This window comes from Eriocheir sinensis, chromosome 17, assembly GCF_024679095.1.
Source record: "Eriocheir sinensis breed Jianghai 21 chromosome 17, ASM2467909v1, whole genome shotgun sequence".
NCBI classification, from domain to species: Eukaryota; Metazoa; Arthropoda; class Malacostraca; order Decapoda; family Varunidae; genus Eriocheir; species Eriocheir sinensis.
In genome coordinates this window covers 13978966-14002751 of record NC_066525.1, presented here as the reverse complement: position 1 = coordinate 14002751, position 23786 = coordinate 13978966, and the positions used below count along the sequence as shown (strand labels likewise).

At 39.8% G+C, this 23786-nt stretch overlaps 2 protein-coding genes across 3 annotated transcripts in view; one reads left to right on the top strand and one right to left on the bottom strand.

Annotated features, from left to right (window-relative positions):
- The first annotated feature begins 8132 nt into the window (after nucleotides 1-8132).
- The window catches only part of LOC126999982 (ero1-like protein), an 18919-nt gene continuing 3265 nt past the window's right edge, over nucleotides 8133-23786 (top strand). The window contains exons 1-9 of one of the 2 annotated variants that reach the window (XM_050863322.1): nucleotides 8133-8451; nucleotides 10047-10166; nucleotides 10886-10969; nucleotides 15802-15929; nucleotides 16884-17078; nucleotides 18704-18750; nucleotides 19062-19079; nucleotides 22738-22830; nucleotides 23281-23418. In XM_050863322.1, the coding sequence (XP_050719279.1) occupies nucleotides 8305-8451; nucleotides 10047-10166; nucleotides 10886-10969; nucleotides 15802-15929; nucleotides 16884-17078; nucleotides 18704-18750; nucleotides 19062-19079; nucleotides 22738-22830; nucleotides 23281-23418 (970 nt within the window). In that variant the 5' untranslated portion in view covers nucleotides 8133-8304. The remainder of the gene's footprint in view (nucleotides 8452-10046; nucleotides 10167-10885; nucleotides 10970-15801; nucleotides 15930-16883; nucleotides 17079-18703; nucleotides 18751-19061; nucleotides 19080-22737; nucleotides 22831-23280; nucleotides 23419-23786) is intronic. The other variant, XM_050863323.1, reaches the window with a different exon arrangement.
- The window catches only part of LOC126999984 (WD repeat-containing protein 89-like), a 17412-nt gene continuing 16370 nt past the window's right edge, over nucleotides 22745-23786 (bottom strand). Inside the window, exons 2-3 of the transcript XR_007753681.1 lie at nucleotides 23254-23467; nucleotides 22745-22866 (exon numbers count right to left, since the gene is read on the bottom strand). The gene's annotated coding sequence lies outside the window, so the exon portion shown is untranslated. The remainder of the gene's footprint in view (nucleotides 22867-23253; nucleotides 23468-23786) is intronic.

The window sequence follows — 23786 nt, the reverse complement described above, 5'->3', positions numbered from 1 at the left end:
GCATGGGCCATCACTCTACCTGTTACCCTCTCGGGGTGACACAACAGAACCACAGGAGAGGATGCCCACCGCTTTTGCCACCAGTGAAATGCCCGAATTGTTTCTCTTTACAACATTCCCACACGGCCTCTGCGTGTAACGAAACACACTGAGAAATTAATCCAGACAAGGAAAGGTTTGCCGGCGCCGGGGATCGAACCCGCGACCAGCGTAACGGGAGAGCCACTCTTTCACCAGTCGGCCAAAGAGGTACCTCACTGGCAACTGGGTTATGGGAGGCTGGGCCATCAGGCAAGTCAGCATTACACCTCCGCGGAGGGGCAAAATCTTTAAACAACAGCAGGCTACGCCCTCTGCATCACTCCCCTTCAGGTTCACGGGAAGGACAAGTGAATTATGCACGGATTAGCAGAGCAGACGAGACATTAGGAGGTATCAGCAATGGGGGACCTCTCCAAGGTGAATTTTGGATAGGGACAGCACTGTATAACTACGGTCCTCAGCGTGAAGGGGAAGGAAATGTAATATATATATATATATATATATATATATATATATATATATATATATATATATATATATATATATATATATATATATATATATATATATATATATATACTTATACCTTCCCTTCACTTTAACTTCTTTTCTGAACATTTCCTTTAATTGGCAGCATTTTTCTCCGTAATTCATTTTACTTACCCATTTTCTCTCTCTCTCTCTCTCTCTCTCTCTCTCTCTCTCTCTCTCTCTCTCTCTCTCTCTCTCTCTCTCTCTCTCTCTCTCTCTCTTTCCTAATCCATATCCACCATGTTCAGTATCCTTCCTTCTCACCATTAAATTTTATCTTTACGGCAATACCTCCTTTCCTCCCTATACTCTACGTGACATATCTTGAGTTTCTACCTTTTCTGTATACTAAGCAAATCCTCCAACGTCATCATTCCATATATATACCTAAACACCTGTGTCTCGGCCCTTCTGACAGGTGTGCCGATTGAGGGGGGAGGGAGGCGGAAGGGTATTCATGTAAAGCCCAGATCGGGGTGTGCCGAGGTGTATGGGTTGGAAGGAGGAGTGATTGGAAGGAGTAGGTGTAAAGAAGATTTCAGATTCACATTTCATTTACTCCAGAAAAGGTGGGGGAGCTACAAAGAAAGGGGTAGGGGCAAGATGCAGACACGGAAATATAAAATAAAAAAAGTATTAGAAGAAAAGGAACGGCGTGAGAGGGAGGGTTGGATATGGGGAATGGATCGGGGAGTTATGTATGAGAGAGAGAGAGAGAGAGAGAGAGAGAGAGAGAGAGAGAGAGAGAGAGAGAGAGAGAGAGAGAGAGAGAGTAATCTATTTATCTCCTTTTTCTCAGCCTTAGTATACTACCATGAGATCCAATACACCTGGGTGTACTGCCAGCATGGGAGGAGGAAGAGGAGGAGGAGGAAGAACAACAACAACAACAACAAGGACAAGAACAAGAATAAAGCAAAAACAGGAACAAGAACAAGAAAAGGAAGAAAGTAGAGAAAAAAAAAGAGAAAAAAATACAAAAAAACGAAAAAGGAGAAAAAAGCGAAAGGGCAGCAACAAAAATAAGAACATGACTAAGAACAAGAACAAAAACAAGGAAAACAAAAAAAATAAGAGGAGAACACAAAACTAAGTGATTTGAGGATAATAGAAAAAAAAAACATCCTCGAAGTGATACAAGCGAGGCGATCTCTCTCTCTCTCTCTCTCTCTCTCTCTCTCTCTCTCTCTCTCATCGTAAAAGAGGCAGAGGCGGACAACCGTGCGTAAGGGGAGAAAGAGGAAGACGAGGCAGTTTCTCTCTCTCTCTCTCTCTCTCTCTCTCTCTCTCTCTCTCTCTCTCTCAAAGCGAGGTATTCGTCTAAGGAACAATCTTCCTTCAGAAGTAATAAGTGTGGAAACCATTATCTTTAAAAATCGCAAGAACCGTGTTTTGTTGCGTCAGGAGTGAACTAAACATACGCACCAAGGTAGGCTACTTTGATATCCTCTGCAAGTATTGAAGTGCCCGAGCGGGTAGACTCGTAATGAGCCAATAGGTTTGCTGTTATCCGTCTTTCCATGTTTCTATGTTTTCCTCCTCCCTACACCTCCCTCCCTTCAGCACATCCATGAGACCTTCACCACCTGTGTGTAAGGTTTAGGAAGAGGCCCAGAAGGAAAAGGAAGAAAAAAAAAAAGAAAAAAAAAAGGAAGGGACGAACAGGAGGAAGAAATTAATGAGTGATATAATTAATGAAGGTGTGTGTTGGGGGGGGGGGGAGTAAGTATATGTGTGTGCGTTTGTAACTAGTAATTGTAGTATATATAGCTTGAGCTGGCACCAGGTGGAAGTGCCTAATGAGCTGGGCGGGCAGGTGTGGGGCGTGAGGTGCGGGCCGGCAGGTGTTGACGGCAAGTGAGGGATATAATGAGTCAGGACGACGCACCTGTAGGCTACCAAACTTACGTGTGCACCAGTTACCTGTAATCTATTTCTTTAGGGCAACGGAGACGCATAACAAGAATAAGAGACTAAGAATATGAGACTGAATAAGAGAAAGGTCCCTTGAACTATTTCTCCGGTAGAGGGAATCGAGGGAGATTTAAAAAAAAAAAAAGGATCATTAATTTATTCTTCAAATATGTTTTAGTTCTTTCGTGCATGTGTTTATAATGTTACTGAATAACTAATCATGAATGTATGTTAAACTTTACTACTACTACTACTACTACCGTTCTCCCCAAAGTCATGTGTGAGTGTGTTAGCGTCACTACTACAACTACTACTACTACTACAACAGAACCCACTAAAATCATCACCCTTATCACCCCCACCACTTTCCCTCATCACCAATGCCATATCGCCAGTGTCACACACACACACACACACACACACACACACAGCTGTTAAGGACGTACAACCTTTTTTGTTTTGTTAGTGTGTTGTGTGTGTGTGTTTGTGTGTTATCTCTTATCGGATAAAGAAATGCAGTGTTAAGGGAATCATTTTTCTGTCTAGTGTATAAAGTCACTTTCATTTGAGCCTTTGTCTACCTGAAGGGGCGGGAGAGAGAGAGAGAGAGAGAGAGAGAGAGAGAGAGAGAGAGAGAGAGAGAGAGAGAGAGAGAGAGAGAGAGAGAGAGAGAGAGAGAGAGAGAGAGAGAGAGAGAGAGAGAGAGAGAGCGGTAAATATATAATATATTTTAAAGAGAGAGAGAGAGAGAGAGAGAGAGAGAGAGAGAGAGAGAGAGAGAGAGAGAGAGAGAGAGAGAGAGAGAGAGCAGGAAAAATGTAATATAGTTGCATTCCATCTGAGTCAATCTTCCTTAATTCCGGCACGTCTCTGCCTCACCCCAGTATACTGTAACACTGAGGAGAGAGAGGAGAGAGAGGGTATTAGTATGGCCAAGGGTATTAAACCTCGACTTGTTTATCAACCCTTCCAGAAACCCGAGACATCCAATTCGAGTTACTTCCTTCTTCATTTTTTGTATATGTTGTTATTCACCATCCTACTTTCCTTTTTCTTTCTTTCTTCTTCTTCTTCTTTTTCTTCTCCTTCTTCTTCTTCTTCTTCTTTTTCTTCTTCTGTTTCTTTCTTCTTTCTCCTCCTCATTACTCCTCTTCTTTTCTTTTATTCTTCTTGTTTACCTGCAACAATAAACTATCCATCCATCCATCTTGTTTGCTTCTTCTTCTTATTATTATTATTATTATTATTATTATTATTATTATTATTCATTTTCTGTGTGTGTGTGTGTGTGTGTGTGTGTGTGTGTGAGCTATGGTGAGTTCCTCCAAGGTCATAACTCACAAGTTCTCCTAGTGTTTGAAAGCTTTGTCTATGCTTTTTATTCATTTAGGAAAGTTACCTGCGAGAGAGTGAGAGAGAGAGTATTGGCACACTTGTGGAAGAGATAAGAGATGCAGTTTTTCGCATTATTAACCAGATGCTTCCAATTAGAGATATGCACTCAAAGGTAGTACGATGATATGTGTGTGTGTGTGTGTGTGTGTGTGTGTGTGTTAGGGTTACAAGCACACGTGACATTTAACACATCACTTTTCACTTTCCATATAACAGTCAACGTATGATCTCTCTCTCTCTCTCTCTCTCTCTCTCTCTCTCTCTCTCTCATACTGTCTTCTATTTAATAATCTTCACTACGACAATCCCGCCAGCTTTCACACAGTCATGTCTCCCCAACCCCTTCACGCCCTCCCTTCTTTGTTGTTAAGCCGAGGCGAGTCTTTCTATTATCAGTTATGCGTTATCAGTGTTTCCTGTCTGCTTCGTTATTACTGTGGTGTCTGGGTATATGTGACGGTTGAGAGTGAGAAAGCCAGAGAGAGAGAGAGAGAGAGAGAGAGAGAGAGAGAGAGAGAGAGAGAGAGAGAGAGAGAGAGAGTTGGTGGTGGTGGGCTGTGTTGGGATGTTTATTTTTTTATGAGGCAAAAAAGGAAGAAAAAGAGACTGTTGGTATGGAAACAGTGTACTGCCAAACGCTGTGAAGTTTTCTATAATATATATATATATATATATATATATATATATATATATATATATATATATATATATATATATATATATACATATATATATATATATATATATATATATATATATATATATATATATATATATATATATATATATATATATATATATATATATATATATATATATATATATATATATATATATATATATATATATATATATATATATATATATATATATATATATATATTTTTTTTTTTTTTTTAGTATCGAGTCGTCTGTGGAATCGAACTGAATCATTCTTTTTTGCCATCGTCTGTTTTTTTTTTTATATATATATAGGAACAGGATATTGAGGGCAGTTCTTATATGTATTTTATAAACTTTTGGGTCTTATAAGGTAGCACGTCTCCTGTAAAATGAAATAAAGAATATTAATGATACCACTAATAATAATAATAATAATAATAATAATAATAATAATAATAATAATAATAATAATAATAACAACAATAATAATAACTATTTACGGTAATGTACGCCCGTTCCTTCACTATCCTTTCCTTCTTTTCATTACCCAACAACCAAACGTAAATAGGTATGTGTAAAGTTTCATCAAGCGTCCTTTTATTATCTACCGGAAGACTGCACTTGACAATGACATGAGAGTACTTATTATAACATCGTATTAAAGAGAAGAGACCAGTTTCCGAGCGCTCTTATGAATATGAGTAAAGTTTCATATAGAATGTCAACACGTTTTTCATCAGTAGTGAGACGGGGATGAGCAACAGGGCCACGCGCAGCCATAACGTATGCCTCCGACTGCACCTTTATCATCAGAGTGGCCATGGCTTAAGTATTTCGGCGAACCGGGAGAGGGTGACGTGTGTTGTTTGTTGGTTTTACTAAAGATGATTTTTTTTTACAGGAAAGTAAGCAGCTCAAAGGCATACAAAACAGTGTAGATAAAAAAAAAGCCCGCTAAACGCTGCTCCTAAAAAAGATAAAAATAAAGACTGGCCAAAAGAGAGGTCAGGTGGAGAGGTGTCTTGATACTCTCCTCTGGCCGATCGCTGGTGATGACGGAACAGGATGGAACACACTTTAAACATCAAACAGGAAATGTGGAGAAAGTAGGGAGAGGCCTTTGTTCTGCAGTGGACAGGTAATAACTAATGATGATGATGATATAATGGCGTTCGGAGTGATGGCTGTACGTGGTGGTGTGGATGAGAGATGATGATGACTATAGAATGGGGTAGAGGAAGAGAATAAGGTCAATATATCGTGAAGAGAAGATCGAGAGGAGAGCAAAGAAGCATGAAGGGGTAAGAGATGATGATGACTATAGAAAGGGGTGGAATAAGAGAATAAGGTCAATATATAGTAAAGAGAAGATCGACGGGAGAGCAAAGAAGCATGAAATCACTAAATGCGTTGTTGAGGAGTTAAAGGACAAGAGGGGGAAGCAGCGGATGTCCTTGGTTTTAAACTTTCCCACTTGTATACAGTCCTACTCTCTCTCTCTCTCTCTCTCTCTCTCTCTCTCCATATTTATCTATATATGTAGGCCTACACATTCATCTACCTGCCTCTTCATCTCCTCTTGCTATTTGTCTTGCTATTTTATGTTATGTTATTTATGTTTGACCTCAATCCTATCAAGTTTCAATCAAGTAAAACACACACAAGTATACAACATGGTCTCCAGGTATGCACGCAGTAAACAGACATACAGATACACAAATGCATACATACGTACAGACAGACAGACACAAACAGACAGAGACAAACAGACAAAGACAGACACTCAGGCATGCTAACAAACACCTCTTTCCATTGTTTACCTTCCCTCTTACGACGCGTATTTTTTGTGTTTTTTTAATTTTTTTTAATCTCTGCTCCTAAGCCTTTCAGCTGCCTCTTTTATCTCGTAGACCGACAAACAGACAGACAGGCATACAGACAGACAGACAAACAGACAATTATAAATATAAAAAAGGATGGACTTCCCTTCTTCTTCTTCGATTTACCCCCTAGAAAGGGGGAGCCATGCGGATGTAGGTATTCACCACCATATTTCCAGTGGACGTGACACACACACACACACACACACACACGCGCACACACACACACCGTTACCAGGTACTTTCCACCATATAAAAGATCATATTCAACGTCATGGTGGAAACAATACCGCCTGTTTCCCCGCGAGTTTGTGTATACGTGTGTCGTGCGGCCGCCGCCCAGTGTGGCTACGTGCACGGGAGCATGTTGGCACGCTCCCAACCACCTCGCTGGAAGCACACACACACACACACACATACACACACACACACACTCAACCACACATTCGTTTTCGTATCTCGAAATAAGCCGACCTGTGTAGGGGATATATTTTATCTGATTTCGCGCTGAAACTTTACATTTCAAAAACAAACACGCACACATGCGGGGTTATTATTCCATTCGCAGAATGAGTTATATATATATATATATATATATATATATATATATATATATATATATCTATATATATATATATATATATATATATATATATATATATTATATTCTCTTTATCTAGCTCTCAAAGCGGATTCAGATGTTTATTCTGTACTATTAGGATTTGTTACCATATGTTCTGTGTTATACTCATTGTCATCGCTCAACAGGTTACAGCATCACGCCTCAACGTACCATTACACTTAATTTTCGTAAACTCAGATCAATATGTAATATTCTAAATACTTCACTGAGTGGAGGAAACAGATACAACTACCGTACAAGTAATTTCACATTATGGAAAACCAGATTAGGGGATTATTGAGGAGAGGATAACCTACTAATTTCGAGACACTGACTGCTTATTTCTGGACAAAAATTAATATGTTTTTTTTATTTATTTATTCTATTATGGAGATAGTATTTTGTCCGCGTACTGGACCACCCCCTTCGCCGCCCTGTTCCGTCCCGCGCTGCGCATTTCCGCTGCCCCACACCGCATGCTGAATAAAACCTAACCTAGCTTGACCTAACGTAACCTACCTAACAGGTGGGGGGGGGGGCTTCGCCCCCCTCTACCCCCTTAATGGGGGGCCTCGCCCCCACGACCCCCCTAAAGAGAGGACTCCCACACGATCCCCTAACGGGAAAGCTTTGCCCCCCTCGACCCCCCTTTTATTTTCCGGGTAATTTCACTGCACTGTATTCAGGGACCTAAAACCAGTCCATATAATATATTGTAAGTATTAACTTCTTAAAAAGATGGCTACCTTCTCATCAACATTATCCCCAGATTATACTAACATGTAAAAAATACTCAAAGCAATTACTCACCCTCAGCATGAAGTGTTAAATGACGATGATGCAATTGAAATTGGCGGGGGCGTGCGGCAGCCATGCTAAAGACACGTCAGGATAACACTGGTCGGCGTGTGATCCTCCGCCGGCTATATAACACACCCCAGTCGACACACATAGCCTATTTTACACCATATCAAACCATAATAGCTGATACAGTCCAAGTTTTGTCGTTGTTGCATTAGATGACATGTAAATGGGAATAATGGATGAAGAGTAACTACTTTATTTTTCGTAGTGGTGTTTACAATGGGCGGTGCCGCGGCCCAGCTGACGCAAGACACCCGTCAGGCAGCCGCTCGCCCGGCACACACAGTGACACACCTCGCCGGGCAACACTGGCGTCCACACCACTCACATCGTCGTCCTCTCTGGGGCTTCACGTCACTAGCAAGGTCCACGAGTCCACGTAACGCCACAAAGATGACCAGGAGTGCCTCAGCCGGGGTGTCCGTGGTGGTGGCGGTGGCGGTGGGCGTGTTACTGTTACAGCCGTGCCGGGCATTCTTCGGTAGCACGACGCCCCAGCCCATGACGGACCCTGCAGCCGGGGAGAGGTGTTTTTGCCAGGTGGGTGCACACGTCCGGCTCGCGATGGTGCTGACATAACCTCACCCTCATAATCAAGCTGTCATTTTTTGGTGATTTCCAGATTTTTCGCTTCGCCAGTTTTTCATTGTGATTCACTTTTCTGGTATATTTGCCTTTCATTCATGGTGTGTGTGTGTGTGTGTGTGTGTTCTAAAACTGCTTTGACATTTCGGATAATATTCACGAAAGCATAGCCTCATCTGGCGGCAGTCCAGCCGGTGTTGCGATAAATACCTCCTCGCAGAAATAAGTCGCATATACATGGGGTGGGGGGGGGTATGTAAAGTTCAGTTGGAGTAGTTTGAATATGCTCCCCCACCCAAAACCCTCGATTTCCCACAGGTGTCCAAGTTGAACCTCTGCGACCTATTTTGCGGCTGCGGCGGAGGGTCTACAAAAGGCATTGAAAAGTCAATCATTTAGTGATTTTCGGAGAAAAATACAATCTCCATGATAAACAGCATCATATTTTGTCCAGAAATAAGCAGTCAGTATCTCAAATTTGTAGGCTACACTTTCGTGAATATTCCCCGACATTTCTGCCTATATCATTTCCAAAAAGAAGAAAAGTGACACTGGCAGTTTGTTTATGAAGGTGACATAATGTAACACTGTGATGGTGTTCCTCCAGGCTTCTCTTGTACTTGGTAGAGTGACAGGCAATGTGAAAAACAGCTGCAGCAGAAACATAGCTTGCAGAGAGAAATTCAAGCTGTCTACATTTTTTTCTTATACTCCACTTTATTGTTTACTTGGTCAGTTTTGACCCCAACAAATGACAGACATCAGATAAACAGTTTCACCCAATGAAGACAATTCACAGGCCGTCAACTGGCCAAGCCTTACAGGACAGTAAGTTGGGTTATCTCACCTCACGGGCTTCCCCACCCTTGATTCCATGAGGTGCAGGCAGCTTGAAGCCACACTCTACTCATGCACCAGCCTTAAAATTTACCTAAGTAATCACATAACTGGAAGTTGCATTATATTCAGCATGTCAGGGAATACAATTTTATGTGTAGTTAATTTTCAAATTTGTGCAGCTTGCCCTAAAGGCAGTCACTCATTTTTCTTCTTTTTTTGCCACCAGATTTTATACTTTCATCTGGATAATTTACATGATTCATATTTTACACACTGAGTATTTTTTTCTTACACTAATTTAAATACATCAGCAGTTTTGTAGGTGTATACCTAGTTATGGAAATGAGAGAAAGCCTGTTATATTACCAGAATAAAGTGCAAATTATTTTCTCTATTTCCACAATAATAGAAATTTACGATAACCAGGCTGCAGGTAATCATTAATATTTATCTAAACTGTTTATTGAATAATTTATCTGTGTCATGATCATAATTCATCGTGAGTATTGCATCCACAGATCATGTGTATATTTAGCTAAATATGGGTACAGTGAGGGACAAAAGTTGTGCCATAGGGATCACAGGATTGCCCCACTAAGGTCAGACAGATTGTATATAGCTTTTTTAAAAAAAATATGGGATTGTATGTTTCACCGTAAAAAGTCTATTTTCCTAGTGTATTAAGGTTAATACAGTTATTTTACCCTCAGCTTAAAGGTGCCGTAGATGATTGCCCTTGCTCTGTGGAGACCATTGACAGTTTCAACAACTTCAAGATTTACCCACGACTTAACAGCCTCCTGGAGCAAAATTTCTTCAGGTACTGGAAGGTGAGTTACATGAGCTGGTCATTTACTGCAGTACAGTGAATGAATGACATTTTTCTCAGTAAATATAAGACTTCCCACATTTTTGCAAGTTTCATAACTAAATAGGCCTAATGCATTTCTCACAGAATCTGTGGTGGTTGAATTTTCACTGTGATTGTAAACCCTGAAGTTTTATGACGGTGGTGTATTATTAGAGGTTTAGTGGTTCTTTTTTAATGTATTAGGATAAAGAGAACTGGTATATTTTTCTGATTGGTAATTCTCTCACCTTTGCAACAATGTTATCCTTCCTTATGATTGGTAATTCTCTCACCTTTGCAACAATATTATCCTTCCTTATGATTGGTAATTCTCTCACCTTTGCAACAATGTTATCCTTCCTTATGATTGGTAATTCTCTCACCTTTGCAACAATATTATCCTTCCTTATGATTGGTAATTCTCTCACCTTTGCAACAATGTTATCCTTCCTTATGATTGGTAATTCTCTCACCTTTGCAACAACGTAATCCTTCCCTATGACTTAACCATAGCTGAGAAGCCTATGGTCACCCCTTTCTAAGGATATAAACCTGCCATATGGGTCTTCCTTGATTTTCCCTTAAAAATATATATGCCGTGTGCATCTTCTCAACTGGTCTCTTTTGCACCCTGTGCTAAAGATTTCCCATCTGAAACTTCTACTATAATTTAATATTTTTTATCATCTACACCTACAGGTGAACCTGCTGAAGAAGTGTCCATTCTGGGAGGATGACAGCAAGTGTGCCATCCGTTATTGCAGTGTTCAGCCTTGCACGGATGTGAGTATCCTTCTTGGTCATTGGTTAAAATTGTCCATTCTTGCTTCCTTAAGGTTTTAAGTGTGTTTCTTTGTGGTATCAGTATGTCTGTGTTTTCAATTCAGCAAGTGTGAAATAGTTAATGTGTGGGAAGAGCTAAATGATTATATTCAGGTTTAAAATAGAATATTAAGGGTAGGTATAATTGTAGTGGTAGAAAAGTTGGGTGTGAATGGAGTTAATATACATTATACTTAATGGATGTGTGTTGATGTTCCATTCCAACATCTATTTTTGGTGTAAAATTACCCACAGGTACACATGTAGGATAGTTGCAAGGAAAAAGCAAGGAAGTATGATAGATTATATAGCAGAAAATTGAAGAATTAGAAAAAAGTGTTAGCAATGCAAAAGGTGCAAAGGTAGTGTTCCAGGTCTGATCATTATAACATTTCAGCAAATATTGAGTCAGGAAGTATACAGGAGTTTTATGGGTTGGCGGTATGGCTGGAGGAGAGTGCTGAGCTAAGTGTGAGGCTTCAGAGAAAGGATTATGGGGACAAATATGAAAGGAAGGTTAGTGAAGCAGTGAGGGGAGTTAGGGGCACACTGAAGGAAGATGTAGGACCAAAAAATAATGTGGTTTTAGGTATTTAAGGAAATATGGCCGTATATATAGTAACATGAGATGTTGGGTATAAATGAAGTCCTAATAAGAATAGAGGAAGTGCATGATGGATGCAGTGAATAATTAAAGAAGACAATGCAAGAAATTGATCCAGACAAATGTACTGAAAGGAAGAGAAAAAGAAAAGTGAAAGGGAATTATAAGATGAATACCAGACAAGTTAAGAAGTTGTATTAATTTTTGGTCTGAAACTGAGTAGGACAAGAAAACAAGTTGGTTTTGTGAATCGGTGAAATAAGAAAATTTAGAAATAACAGGAAATGGGAGTGCAGTAAGGAGTGATTGCATGCACATATGAGTGAAAATACAAGGGGAAGATGGAGAAAGTATTTTGAGCAGCTAATGAATGGACAAGAGTTGGGGAAACCGTTTTGACATCTTTGGAAATGGAAGTAGGTAGGAGCCATACACAAAGACAGGGTATAAAGAGAGAAAAGATAAGGTGAGCAGTAGAGAGCCTGAAATGGTATGTGTCCCCCTATTGTCATTCAGTTGCTGCCTAACCCTGACAGAACTTCCTGCTCTGTTTTTGTTTAGTACTGTATGTATATTGGAAAAAATGCTTGCTGAACATCTTTCCATCTTTTTAGCTTATGTGGTTTTCCTCTTAAATAAATAAAGGGAAGTTGGTAAATTTATTATTTTAACATAACTTTTGTTTTTCTGATTTTCACATAGTACATAGAGTCGTACTATGTTTCTTGTTTAAAACTGGGTTTTCACTTTGTTTCTCGTTGTATGTGTGTGGTCTTTCAGTAACTTCAATAATAATTGTGTTTTAGTCGTAGTTACTTAAATATGTAAACCTTGTGTTTAATTTATTTGTGGTATTGTTTTCCTTTCAGTTATTTTTTATTTATCTTAATCATGATTAATTTACACATTATTACTGCATTTGTCTTTTATAGCAAGAAGAATTTTCATCATCCAAGAACAGTGCAATCCCTCACACGTTGGCCTATACCTTCTCAAGATTGATAGAAAGCTTTGTTGAAGGTGCAAAGTCATGTGAGAAGGTTATACTGTGCTGAGTGCTGCAGCCTCCTATTTTATTGTATTTAATTTTGTGTTGTCACTCAGTCATCATTTAGATTCTGCATGAGTTAGGTGCTGTCATGTGAGTGTAGGTGTGTGTTGTGTGTGTGTGTCTGAGACAGATATGATGTGTTGGCCAGCAGTTTGTAGTCCATCTGAATTCAAAATTAAATTGCATTCTGGTTAGAAGTAATGTTTTGGTCACTGAGCTCTTGATAATTAACTGATGGAAATGTTATTGAGAATGGTGATGTTTGGGTCACTAATTTAATATTTGTGTCAACAAAATTTGTTATTGGAAGTGTCATAAGTCTGAGACACATTTAAAAAGTTCCTTCACTTTCATATTACAGCACCTTTGCTACTCATGCTAGAATCTATGAAGTTTGTAGGCACTCAAAAGACAATTATGCTTAATCACAAATTGTTCAGGAAGCACCTTTTGTTTTGTCATCACAACCCTGCATGTGAAGTGGTGCTTTTGTGTTTGTCTCTGCATATGATTCTGCGTTTCATTTATCTTTTTTGCGTGATTTGTTCTTCCTGCACCATTTTATTTGTTTATGCTTTGGTGAGAAGACTGCAGCTGTGCTCTAAAAGCTATTGTCTTCCATTTAGTACATGATTAATTAAAACCAGTATCTAGAGCAGCACAGACAACTTATTAGGATGAATCATAATACCTGATCAATTCCAAGGCACTCAAATACCACTGATTTTGTTGTGATGATTGGAATGAAATTGGTGAGACTAATCGAACATGGCTTTCATCCTCTTTCACTGACCAACCTGGTGAACAAGCCTACAACTTTGCTCTCCTCAATGATCTAGAGCAGTTGGTCCAGCACCCTACACGTATTCCCGACCGTCTTGGAGACAGGCTCAACATACTAGACCTCTTCCTTACCTCTAACCCTTCTGCTTACTCTGTCAAACTGTTTTCTCCGTTGGGCTCTTCCAATCACAACCTTATTTCTGTATCCTGTCCTATCACTCCTGTACATCCTCTGAACCCACTGAAAAGGCGATGCTTCTGGCATTTTGCTTCAGCTTGGTGGGACGACCTGAGGATGTACTTTTCAGATTTCCCGTGGAATGATTACTGCTTCCAGGAGAGAGACCCCTCTGTGTGTGCCCAGCACATCACAGGTGATTGTCTCTGGAATGGAGGCACACATTCCACGGACTTTCTCTACTCCTCATGCTAAAAAAGCCTGGGTTTAATCACGCTTGTTCTCGTGCTATCAAAGATAGAGAGGCAGCTCACAAAAGGTACCAGAGCCTTCGCACTCCTGCTAACCATGATCTTTATATTTCTGCCCGGAATCATCCCAAATCTATTCTTCGGCTTACCAAAACCTCTTTCAATAATAGAAAATGTCAAAACCTTGCTTTTCCTAATTCTTCCCATGTCTTCTGGCACCTAGCCAAAAACATTTCCAATTTCACTTCTTCCTCTTTCCCTCCTCTCCTTAACCCTGACGGCAGCTCCGCCGTCTCATCTATCTCTGAGGCTGAACTCTTCTCTCAAACTTTCTTCAAAAACTCCACTCTGGACGATTCTGGGCATGTTCCTCCTTCACATCTCCCCTCTGACTGCTTTATGCCTGTTATTAAGATTCTTAAAAACGATGTTTTCTATGCCTTCTCTGGCCTCAACTCACAGAAGGCTTATGGACCTGATGGAGTGCCTCCTATTGTTCTTAAAAACTATGCTTCCGTGCTGACACCCTGCATGGTCAAACTCTTTCGTCTCTGCCTATCAACATCTAACTTTCCTTCCTGCTGGAAGTACGCCTTCATACAGCCTGTGCCTAAGAAGGGTGACCGTTCCAATCCCTCAAACTACTGCCCTATAGCTTTACTTTCCTGTCTATCTAAAGCTTTTGAATCATTCCTTAACTGGAAGATTCAAAAGCATCTTTCCACTTCTGACCTTCTATCTGATCACCAGTATGGGTTCCGAAAGGGGCGTTCTACTGGCGATCTTCTTGCTCTCTTAACTGACTCTTGGTCATCCTCTCTTAGCCGTTTTGGTAAAACTTTCTCAGTTGTGCTAGACATATCGAAAGCTTTCGATAAAGTCTAGCACAAGTCTTTGCTTTCTAAACTCCCCTCTTTCGGATTCTATCCTTCTCTCTGTTCCTTTATCTCCAGTTTCCTTTCCGGCCGTTCTATCTCTGCAGTGGTAGACGGTCACTGTTCTTCCCCTAAACCTATTAACAGTGGTGTTCCACAGGGCTCTTTTCTATCACCCACTCTCTTCCTGTTATTCATCAGTGATATTCTTTCTGTAACAAACTGTCGTATCCACTCATATGCTGATGACTCCACTCTGCATTATTCAAGTTCTTTCAACAGAAGAACCTTTCAACAGGAATTACAAGACTCCAGATTGGAGGCTGCAGAACACTTAATATCAGACCATGCTATCATTTCCGATTGGGGTAAAAGGAACCTTGTATCCTTCAATGCCTTAAAAACCCAATTTCTCCATCTATCAATTCGACACAATCTTCCAAACACCTATCCCCTATTCTTCGACAAAACTCAGCTGTCACCTTCAACACTAAATATCCTCGGTCTATCCTTAGCTCAAAATCTCAACTGGAAACCACATCTCTCTTACTAAATCAGCTTCCTCGAGTTTGGGCATTCTGTATTGTCTCTGCCAGTTCTTCTCTCCCGCGGCCCCGCTACACACGACTTTCTACTCATGCTCATCCCTATACTGTCCAAACCCCTTATGCAAGAGTTAACCAGCATCTTCACTCTTTCATCCCCTTCACTGGTAAACTCTGGAACAGTCTTCCTTTGTCTGTATTTCCCTCTGCCTTTGACGACATTTTTCAAGAAGAGTGTATCAAGACACTTCTCCATCCGAAATTGACCCCTCTTTTGGCCACTCATTACTTATCACTATATGAGAGCAACAGTTAGCAGATTTTTTTTTTTTTTTTTTTTTTTTTTTTTTTTTTTTTACATCATCTTTTTGTTGCCCTTGAGTTGCTCTCTGTGCTGTAAAAAAAAAAAATGTTTAGCTGGAGCCAATCTCAGGTAGTTTCATTCCTCTAAACCTTGTTGAATATCTTTTCACTTGTATTTACCCAAACTTGCCATAATGTGACAGGTACCTGAGGGCCTAAAGGGAAGAGCTGCAGACCCTAATATCAACAAAGCCAAGAAGTTGAAGGAATCTCTTGGCAGTGGAGGTTGTGATGAGGAGAATGACCTTGGCTTCCTCAACACCACCCTCAGGTAAGAAGGAACAGATACAAAATCTGTAATATGCATGAATCCATGGTGTCAACTTCCCACTATTATGGTTGTCCTACCATATATAAATATTAGTTTTTCGTAACACTTTGGCACAGTACATGAGGAGCCAACAATAGAAAAGTCTGTATATTTGTAATGGCCCTAAGATGTTCATAAAGACTCCAAAAGACCTTAAGCCACAGGGATCCCTTTGGCCCGACATTAGAGCGATGGTCGCAGGTTCACTCCTTGGCATCAGAAATTTATTTCCCCCTTTTTGAACTAGATCAATTTCTCATGGTTTCAAGTCAGTAAGATAATGTGTTATTTAGTGAGATTTAAGATGGGAAGTGTCCCTCATCACATTGGTGGCTAGCAGTGGATCCATTCCTGTGATGTATTTCCCATTGAAAGGGCAGGAAATCAGATAGCACACATCTTGAGGATTCTGGTCTCACTACCATAGAAAATGTAATGATTTGAAGAGTGACTAGAAAAATTGAAGCACAAAAAAATTGATCTAAGCAAGAGAAGGGAAGCCATGTCAGGAATGCCCTTGAGATATTGATAAATACTCCAAACAGCCTTAAGCTATGAGGCATTCCTTTGACTCGATGCTAGAGTGTACTGTTAAAAGATTCGGATCTCTAAATTCTATTATATTATGAGAGGTAATAAGAAATAACATGTGTGACACAGTATAGGAGGTTAAGATTAGTATGGTCCTATGGCCTTTTTTGGAATATTGGGATACTGATAGTGATGATGCAAGTTTATTATAATTTTTGCAGTAAGAGTCTTAGCCATTTATCAGTACTATTTACTTGTTTAATAAAATGTCCAAAATGCTGAGTTATGATTTGGGAAAATAAAGATTGCTGCTCATTCTTTTTTTTATTGAATACTAAAAAAAATGTATTCTGTCACTCATCTAGATATATTTTCTGATCACAGCAAAGAGTCCCTGGATGGCTTTCAGAAGTGGGCCATCCATGACAGTGCTCAGGACAGCTTTTGCTACTTAGATGATGACAAGCCTGAGAACAGTGAGTACGTGGATCTGCTGCTAAACCCAGAACGCTACACAGGCTATGCTGGACCCTCGGCACACCGCATCTGGAGGTCAATATATCAGGAGAACTGTTTCAAGTGAGTGACGAAAAGGAAGGTAGCGCATTTTCTTCCTCTATCCTTTTGTCTCTCGAGATCCATAGTAAGAATATAAGGGAATTTTACTAAAAAAAAAACGTTTCCAGTGATTGACAGTTAGAAACGTTTTAAGCTGAATGTCTCTTCCCTCCTTTTTTATGAAATGGGGTATGCAGATATTTTTCTTCCATCTGTATTTTTTCTGCTTTAGCGACTGGAGCTCCACCCTCCAGCATGACTGTTCCAAGTGAGTTGGTGAGTGTGTAATGAACCAGAATGGGGGTCAAGTAAGTTAGTGTGTGCTTTAAACTAAAACAAAATGAGTGCGTATTTTTATCTAAATGGAGAAATTCTTTTATGAGTGCATTTTTTCCAATATTGGTGAATACTCCCTGCATGGATGAGGGTGTGTATTAAACATGATTATAACTTTCAGTGTTCAGTGTGTGATAACATTTTTTCAGATCAGAAAGTAGGTGCATTTTCCCCCTAAATGGCAGATGTTTTAAGACACTCTGTAAGTTAGGGACTTGGTTTAGTTTTCATTTAAAATGCTAAAACTGAGTTCATTGGTATATAAATTACAAAATATAAGTTTAATTTTGACCAAACGGCAGATAAGTTTTGAGTATATATTTGAATTATTTGTCTGTATCTGTCTATAGTTGCTGTGGAGTGTTCCATTTAAAATGAGTGTCCTTTGTAGTAGTCTCCATCTCTCCTAGTCTGTGTACTTCATCCTTACAAGACCCATTTCCCTCTCTCTCTCTTTCCTCATGCATTCCTTAACTCTTATCAGTTCATCCAACACACTGTAATACCTGACAATCAAGCAGCTTCTTAACATTTTTTTCTCACTCTTGAATCACCTCTACATCACCTCAGCACTTAACACCATGTGCTCGTTCCACACTGCAATACCTATTTACAATCTAACTTGTATTTTCCTTCAGTTTTCAACCAAAGTCCTCTGCTACTCACAATTCTTTTGTCATGTAATTTTAAACTGTTACTTTGTCTCTCATCTTTCTTCTCCTTTATCTTGTTCCTCTTGAATTAGTCTTTCATGCAACTTTCTCATTCTTTACATCATTCTTGATGTCATTTACTGTGCTGTTCACACTTCATAGGTAGGATCCAGTCCTGCTGTCACAGTCATCAAGACTTTTCAGTAATTATTGTGGGTGTGTGCTTTCTGTCTGTCTGTCTCTCTCTCCCTCTTACCCAAATTAAATTGGATATAATGTTCACAATAACTTCATTAAATGTTGTGTTGAATACCTTTACATGGTGAAAAAAATAGTGTTTAAAAATGCATAAATGTATATGCATAAGGCACTTATTTTCATTTCAATTTGAAACTGCTTCTCATTGACAACTACGTTTTCAGCATGCAAAGTGTTGGGCATAGCAGATAACTCTGAGAGAGCACTGTAAATTATCACCTTGGGATAAATAAGTGCTGTTAAGGAGGGACATAGTACTTTTAAATTCTTCCCTCTCATGAGGCAAAATATATTCATGAATGGAAATACAGTACATAGTTAGCAAAAAATATGTTGGATGACGGCAGACCACCGGCATGCAAATAATCAACACTGATATATATTTCAACCCATTTGCAGGCCATCCAGGACACTGGGGCCGTATGTCGACTTCAGCAACATTGGAGGTGAGTAACTGTTTTGGGCTTGTGATTAGGGTCTGAGGCATGTCATTTGATAATTCAAAGCTAATATTCAGATCAGTTTCTGTACTCTTAAATTCTAACGTGTTGTTATGAAAAAGGCTGCCATTTCAATGCTGCGATAATGCTCCTTGGGTGTTATATACCTTAACTTCAATTTTACAATACATGGCTGGCTTTTACCTTTTTTTAGTGAGTTAGCAGTGTTGCTTCCTAATTCTAAGTATGCAGCTTGTGCTTTGTAAGATTTTTTACTCACCCATGATTTTCCTTCCTCCCCTTTTTCATAAGCACAGCTGATGAGTTCGTAAAGGGTAAGTCTGTTTACAGTAGGTGGTGGTGTGCTTTGGTGGAGGAATCCTAGGCTGCAAATGATATGCTCCTGTAGTGATAGTTCTGTATGAAAATTTCTTTTTATTCCTGCTAAATTTGATTCATTCATGCCTGAAATAAATCTACAATAAATGTGAAATTTGTTGCATGGTGTAAATTTACAAAATATGTAGCCTATTATTAAATCAAAGTGATAAAAAAATTCCTCTGCCAAGATCTAGGTCTTGCATGATTCATCTGCCACTTATCAAATCATCCGTTTTATTCTTTCATTATTTGTCGCATGAGCCACCATGAAGATAGTGCTGGTATTGTAACATGTTATTGTTTACCATTACTGTTACGAGGAATGATGCAGCTAAAACTCGCTCTCATAGCTGTCACTCAACATATTAGCGTATAATCAAGAAAAAAATCTTCACCTTTGTAGTGCGAGTTTGTATCAAGACTTAGGATGCAATAGTAAAACTATGTGCTTTTATAATTGTGATGGATTTGTTGATATCATACATAAATACATTGTATGTATTGCAGATCACTGCTTGCTTGAAGGCTCTCAAGAATACCAGTCACACAAAATTACAGTACCCTCTCAAGTTTCGCGCTTGCTTCATTCCGAAGGTATAGCGCTAAACTCGAGGATCGCGAAACTCGAGGTATTGAAATACATGAAAAAGCACTTATTGGTTCCGGCCCGTGGAAAAAAAATACTTTTTCTTTCGACTTGACTCCCTTGTTATCACAATTTTTTTCGACTTTACTCTCTTGTTATCTCAAAATACGTACCTTGGTAATAGGCAGAAAATGGGAAGTGAGAAGAGGTCGTTCTGAAGCCACAGTTGAAGGCAGCTGCCTTACAATGCCTGGCAGTTCTGAATACACGCTTGTGATCCATGTGGTGTACTCTGCTAATGTAAGGGTGGTTGCTTGCGGTCACCTGTGGTACAGTTGGACAAACCTATAGCTTCTGGTAGTTTTCTGTGTGTTATGGTATAATCTGCTAACTCTTTCTGTTATATATCATCACATCACTAACATCATGATTGACTTCAATGCCTATTGAATGTAAACTGCCGCCGCAGTCGCAAAATAGCTCGCAGAGAGGTTCAACTTTGCTGACTGCTTCCATATTTCCCTCACCACTCACAAAGACCACAAGCGGACAAAAAAGAACAAATCCAGGCAAATTAACACTTTTAATGCTGTGTATTCCCACAGCGCACATGCGTGGTGGACAGCAGAATGACTAATTTCAGCGGGAAGATATTTTTTGCAACACCAGCCAGTGTATAGTGGACCTTCTTCTTCAGTTGACCTGTAATGCTTTGTATAACTTCTTAGGTCCTCCTTCTCCACATTTTTATACTTCACAACATGCACTTAGGGCCGCTTTCAAAGTCATTTTGTTTGTGTTGATCGTTACCAATGGCGGCAATCGTCGCTCTAGTATTTCCACGTGAAACTGGCCGATGGGTAGTGATGTGATGTGATGGTGTCGGAGATATTGCCTTTACAACAGCACCTCGTGGCGGCTGCAGGGTTAGCCTCGCCCCGCACCTTACCACACACCCTCAACACTTGTCGCTTTCTCTGCAGCCACCACTACCCCATAGGCCAATTTCACGTGGAAAACTATAGCGTCGATCGCCGCCATTGGTAACAATGAAAACAAACAGTGACTGTGAAAGCGGCCCTTATTTATTTCACAGTGCACACTTATACACTTCACCCTGAACTTAGATGTTTTTCTGTTCTTTTCTTTCCCTGATTTTGGTTTTCTATGCCCTTTTGCTATTTTCCACTGTTACATTTCACCGTCGCTGCCATGCATTACAGGTCAAAAGAAGAAGAAGAGGAAAACATCACTGGGAGATCTACAGTTTTCATAGACTCGAGAAAAATATTTTTTGGACTGTGGTTCCACAGCCCGGGGTGTTCTCTTATCCTGTTAATCAAGTAGTAAGCAAAGCAGCTCTGCCAGTCCATTTTATGAGTCTTGGTGGGCCATCTTCCACTGCTCCTCACTCCTCAGCCACTGCCGACGTCTGTTTGTTTGCATACAGCCGTGAGGTACCCACGTACCCATGCTCATACTCACAACCGTTTTCCATTGATACGGACAACCAACAACTCGCTCCTGGTTGGGCATACGGGCAACCGTGGTTGCCCATAGCCCCAATGGTTAGACACCGCCTTTTAAGGCAGCACGCATGACGCCGACGGTAGGTAGACATGACCCGAACATGTCAATGGAGCGCGAAACTCATGGCGGTAATGCGCGAAACTCATGATGGTAAGAATTTAGGACTAAGCGCCAAACTCAAGGATCACGAAACTCGGATACAGGTAATTCTCGATTTACGCGAGTATTAATTGTCCTTGAGGACGTCGCGTAAATCAAAAACAATGTAAATCAAACAAGAGGTAGGTTTCTATCGAAAAATAAATATTCACCTCATTCAGTGGAGAGAGAGAGAGAGAGAGAGTATCCATTTCACCGAGATATCCACTCGGGCACTCAGTCTCAGCCTCACTTGTGTGAGGAAGAAATGAGGGACATCATGAGCGACTGGCTTGTATTGGTACCGGTACCGAGCAGTCTGGTACCGGTACCATACTGAATAGCTGGTACCGTTAGTACCGGTACTGGTACCTGCCCACCCCTATTGTTGAGTAGCGTGGCAGCGTGGGTACTGTATTGTTGTTCAAGTGGCGCGCAGGATGAACTGAGTTCAGCTGTGTGGCCTCAGCACCGTGTGAGTCCAGTTGCGTGAGACATCTGGTGGCCACTCCATAAAATATCGCGTATAAGTGAAAAAAACTTGTAAATTAAACATTTATTTGGATTTTGGACCCCGCGTTATTTAAAAAATACGTAAACCAACCTCGCGTAAATCGAGTTACTTGTAGCGCGAAACTCAAGAGGGTACTGTAATCTGAAATTTTTCAGTGATAATATTTAGATGCAGTTTACTATGGTGCACTGCTATTTTTGTGTTTGTTGAGTATCAAAAATCTCACTAGACTGGCCTTTTCTTCATTTTCAAGTAAATATGCTGTTGTATAGTCCTGACTAGCAGCATACCCACAACTCTTCACATATAAGCCTAAAATTCACTACGAATATCCCCATGAAAACAAGCCAAAAAATTGGTTCATGGTAAAATGTGACTTTGCAAGACATTCATGTTGTATGTGCAGCTCATAAGGCTTCTTGGCTACATTGTACTCTATCATTAGATGTATATCTTATGCTTCAACTATGTCTGCATAATTTCACAGTTTCTCCTAGCTTGTTCAACATTTTAGCCTGTTTCTCTGGTCAATGTTGGGAAAGTGACAATTACTGTACTTATGATTTTGATACATGATGTTGGTGATTCTGTCCAAATGGCATATAAGTGGTAAGTGGAATTATGGTCGGGTGTTTAACTTTACTCCAAAATAAATAAACTTAAGACACCATAAAAAAATTACAGTCATTTGAGGAGATATTCATGGTAGCACTGATATGTTTTTATCATGATTGTACTGATTCTCTGACAATGCAAAGATAGAGCTCGAGGTAACCAGCCACCTGACCTAAGGCAAATTTCTGGAGCTTCTGGAACATGAGTAACAAAGCATTCTGCTTTTCAGATCTGTGCCTGGAGAAGCGGGCATTTTACCGTGCTGTCTCTGGCCTGCACAGTAGTATCAACATACATCTGTGTGCCCGCTACCTTCTCTCAGGTGTGTATGGAGCTTTTGTTTTCACACATTTCCATACTAAAAGAGAAAACAGGAACTGATTAAAGAATGTAGTTATGGCATCACAAAGAAAAATAAGTTTTAGGCCCAAGAGATATTTTGTCCCATAAGGCAAATAGTATGACCTATGTAGCAAAAACATGAATAAAAATATTAGTACAAATGTGTCCATGAGTGAGGGATATGAACTGTGTATTGGCTATGTATAGGAAAGGCAACATGCTAAAAACTAAATGTCACTAACAAGGATAGCATTTCTTAAAGATAAAAAAAAGTTGTGAAAAATATTTTAATGACAAAAATACATGCGAAAGGAAAATATGAATAAGTATAGGTGAAGGATATTACACTCTAATACAACTTTTTAGAAGAGGCTGTGATGATCCATTTTACCTCATATCTTACCCAAACCATCCACTCATCTTCCTGCAGATAGCAATGGGTTTGAAGTTTCTGCTGAAGGAGTCTGGGGACACAATGTGGATGAATTCCATCGCAGGTTTGACCCAGAGTTGACAGGTGGAGAGGGACCCAAGCGCCTCAAGAACCTCTACTTTCTCTACACTCTTGGTGATTACTAAAACCTTTTCATTCAAGTTTTTGTCTTCCTTTTAATTTTCTGAAACAAACAAGTATTTTGGTCATGCATAATTATTGTTGACTTATGGTTGATTTATGATTTTGTCCAAGAACTTATTGACCATAGTCCCATGTGTCTTGGTTAACCCAGTAGCAGTGACGGCCAAATTTTTGGCTTTACCCTGTAGCAGCGACGGGCCAAATTTGTGCCATGATATAAACCCCCCAAAATAGATGATACATAAACTGATCACACATGCATTGATATATATTATGAAATGGTTTGTGTGAGTGATGATTTTTTCTCATTTTTCTCGCTTAGAGGGACCATTAAGAAACATGATTCACACTGCTACCGG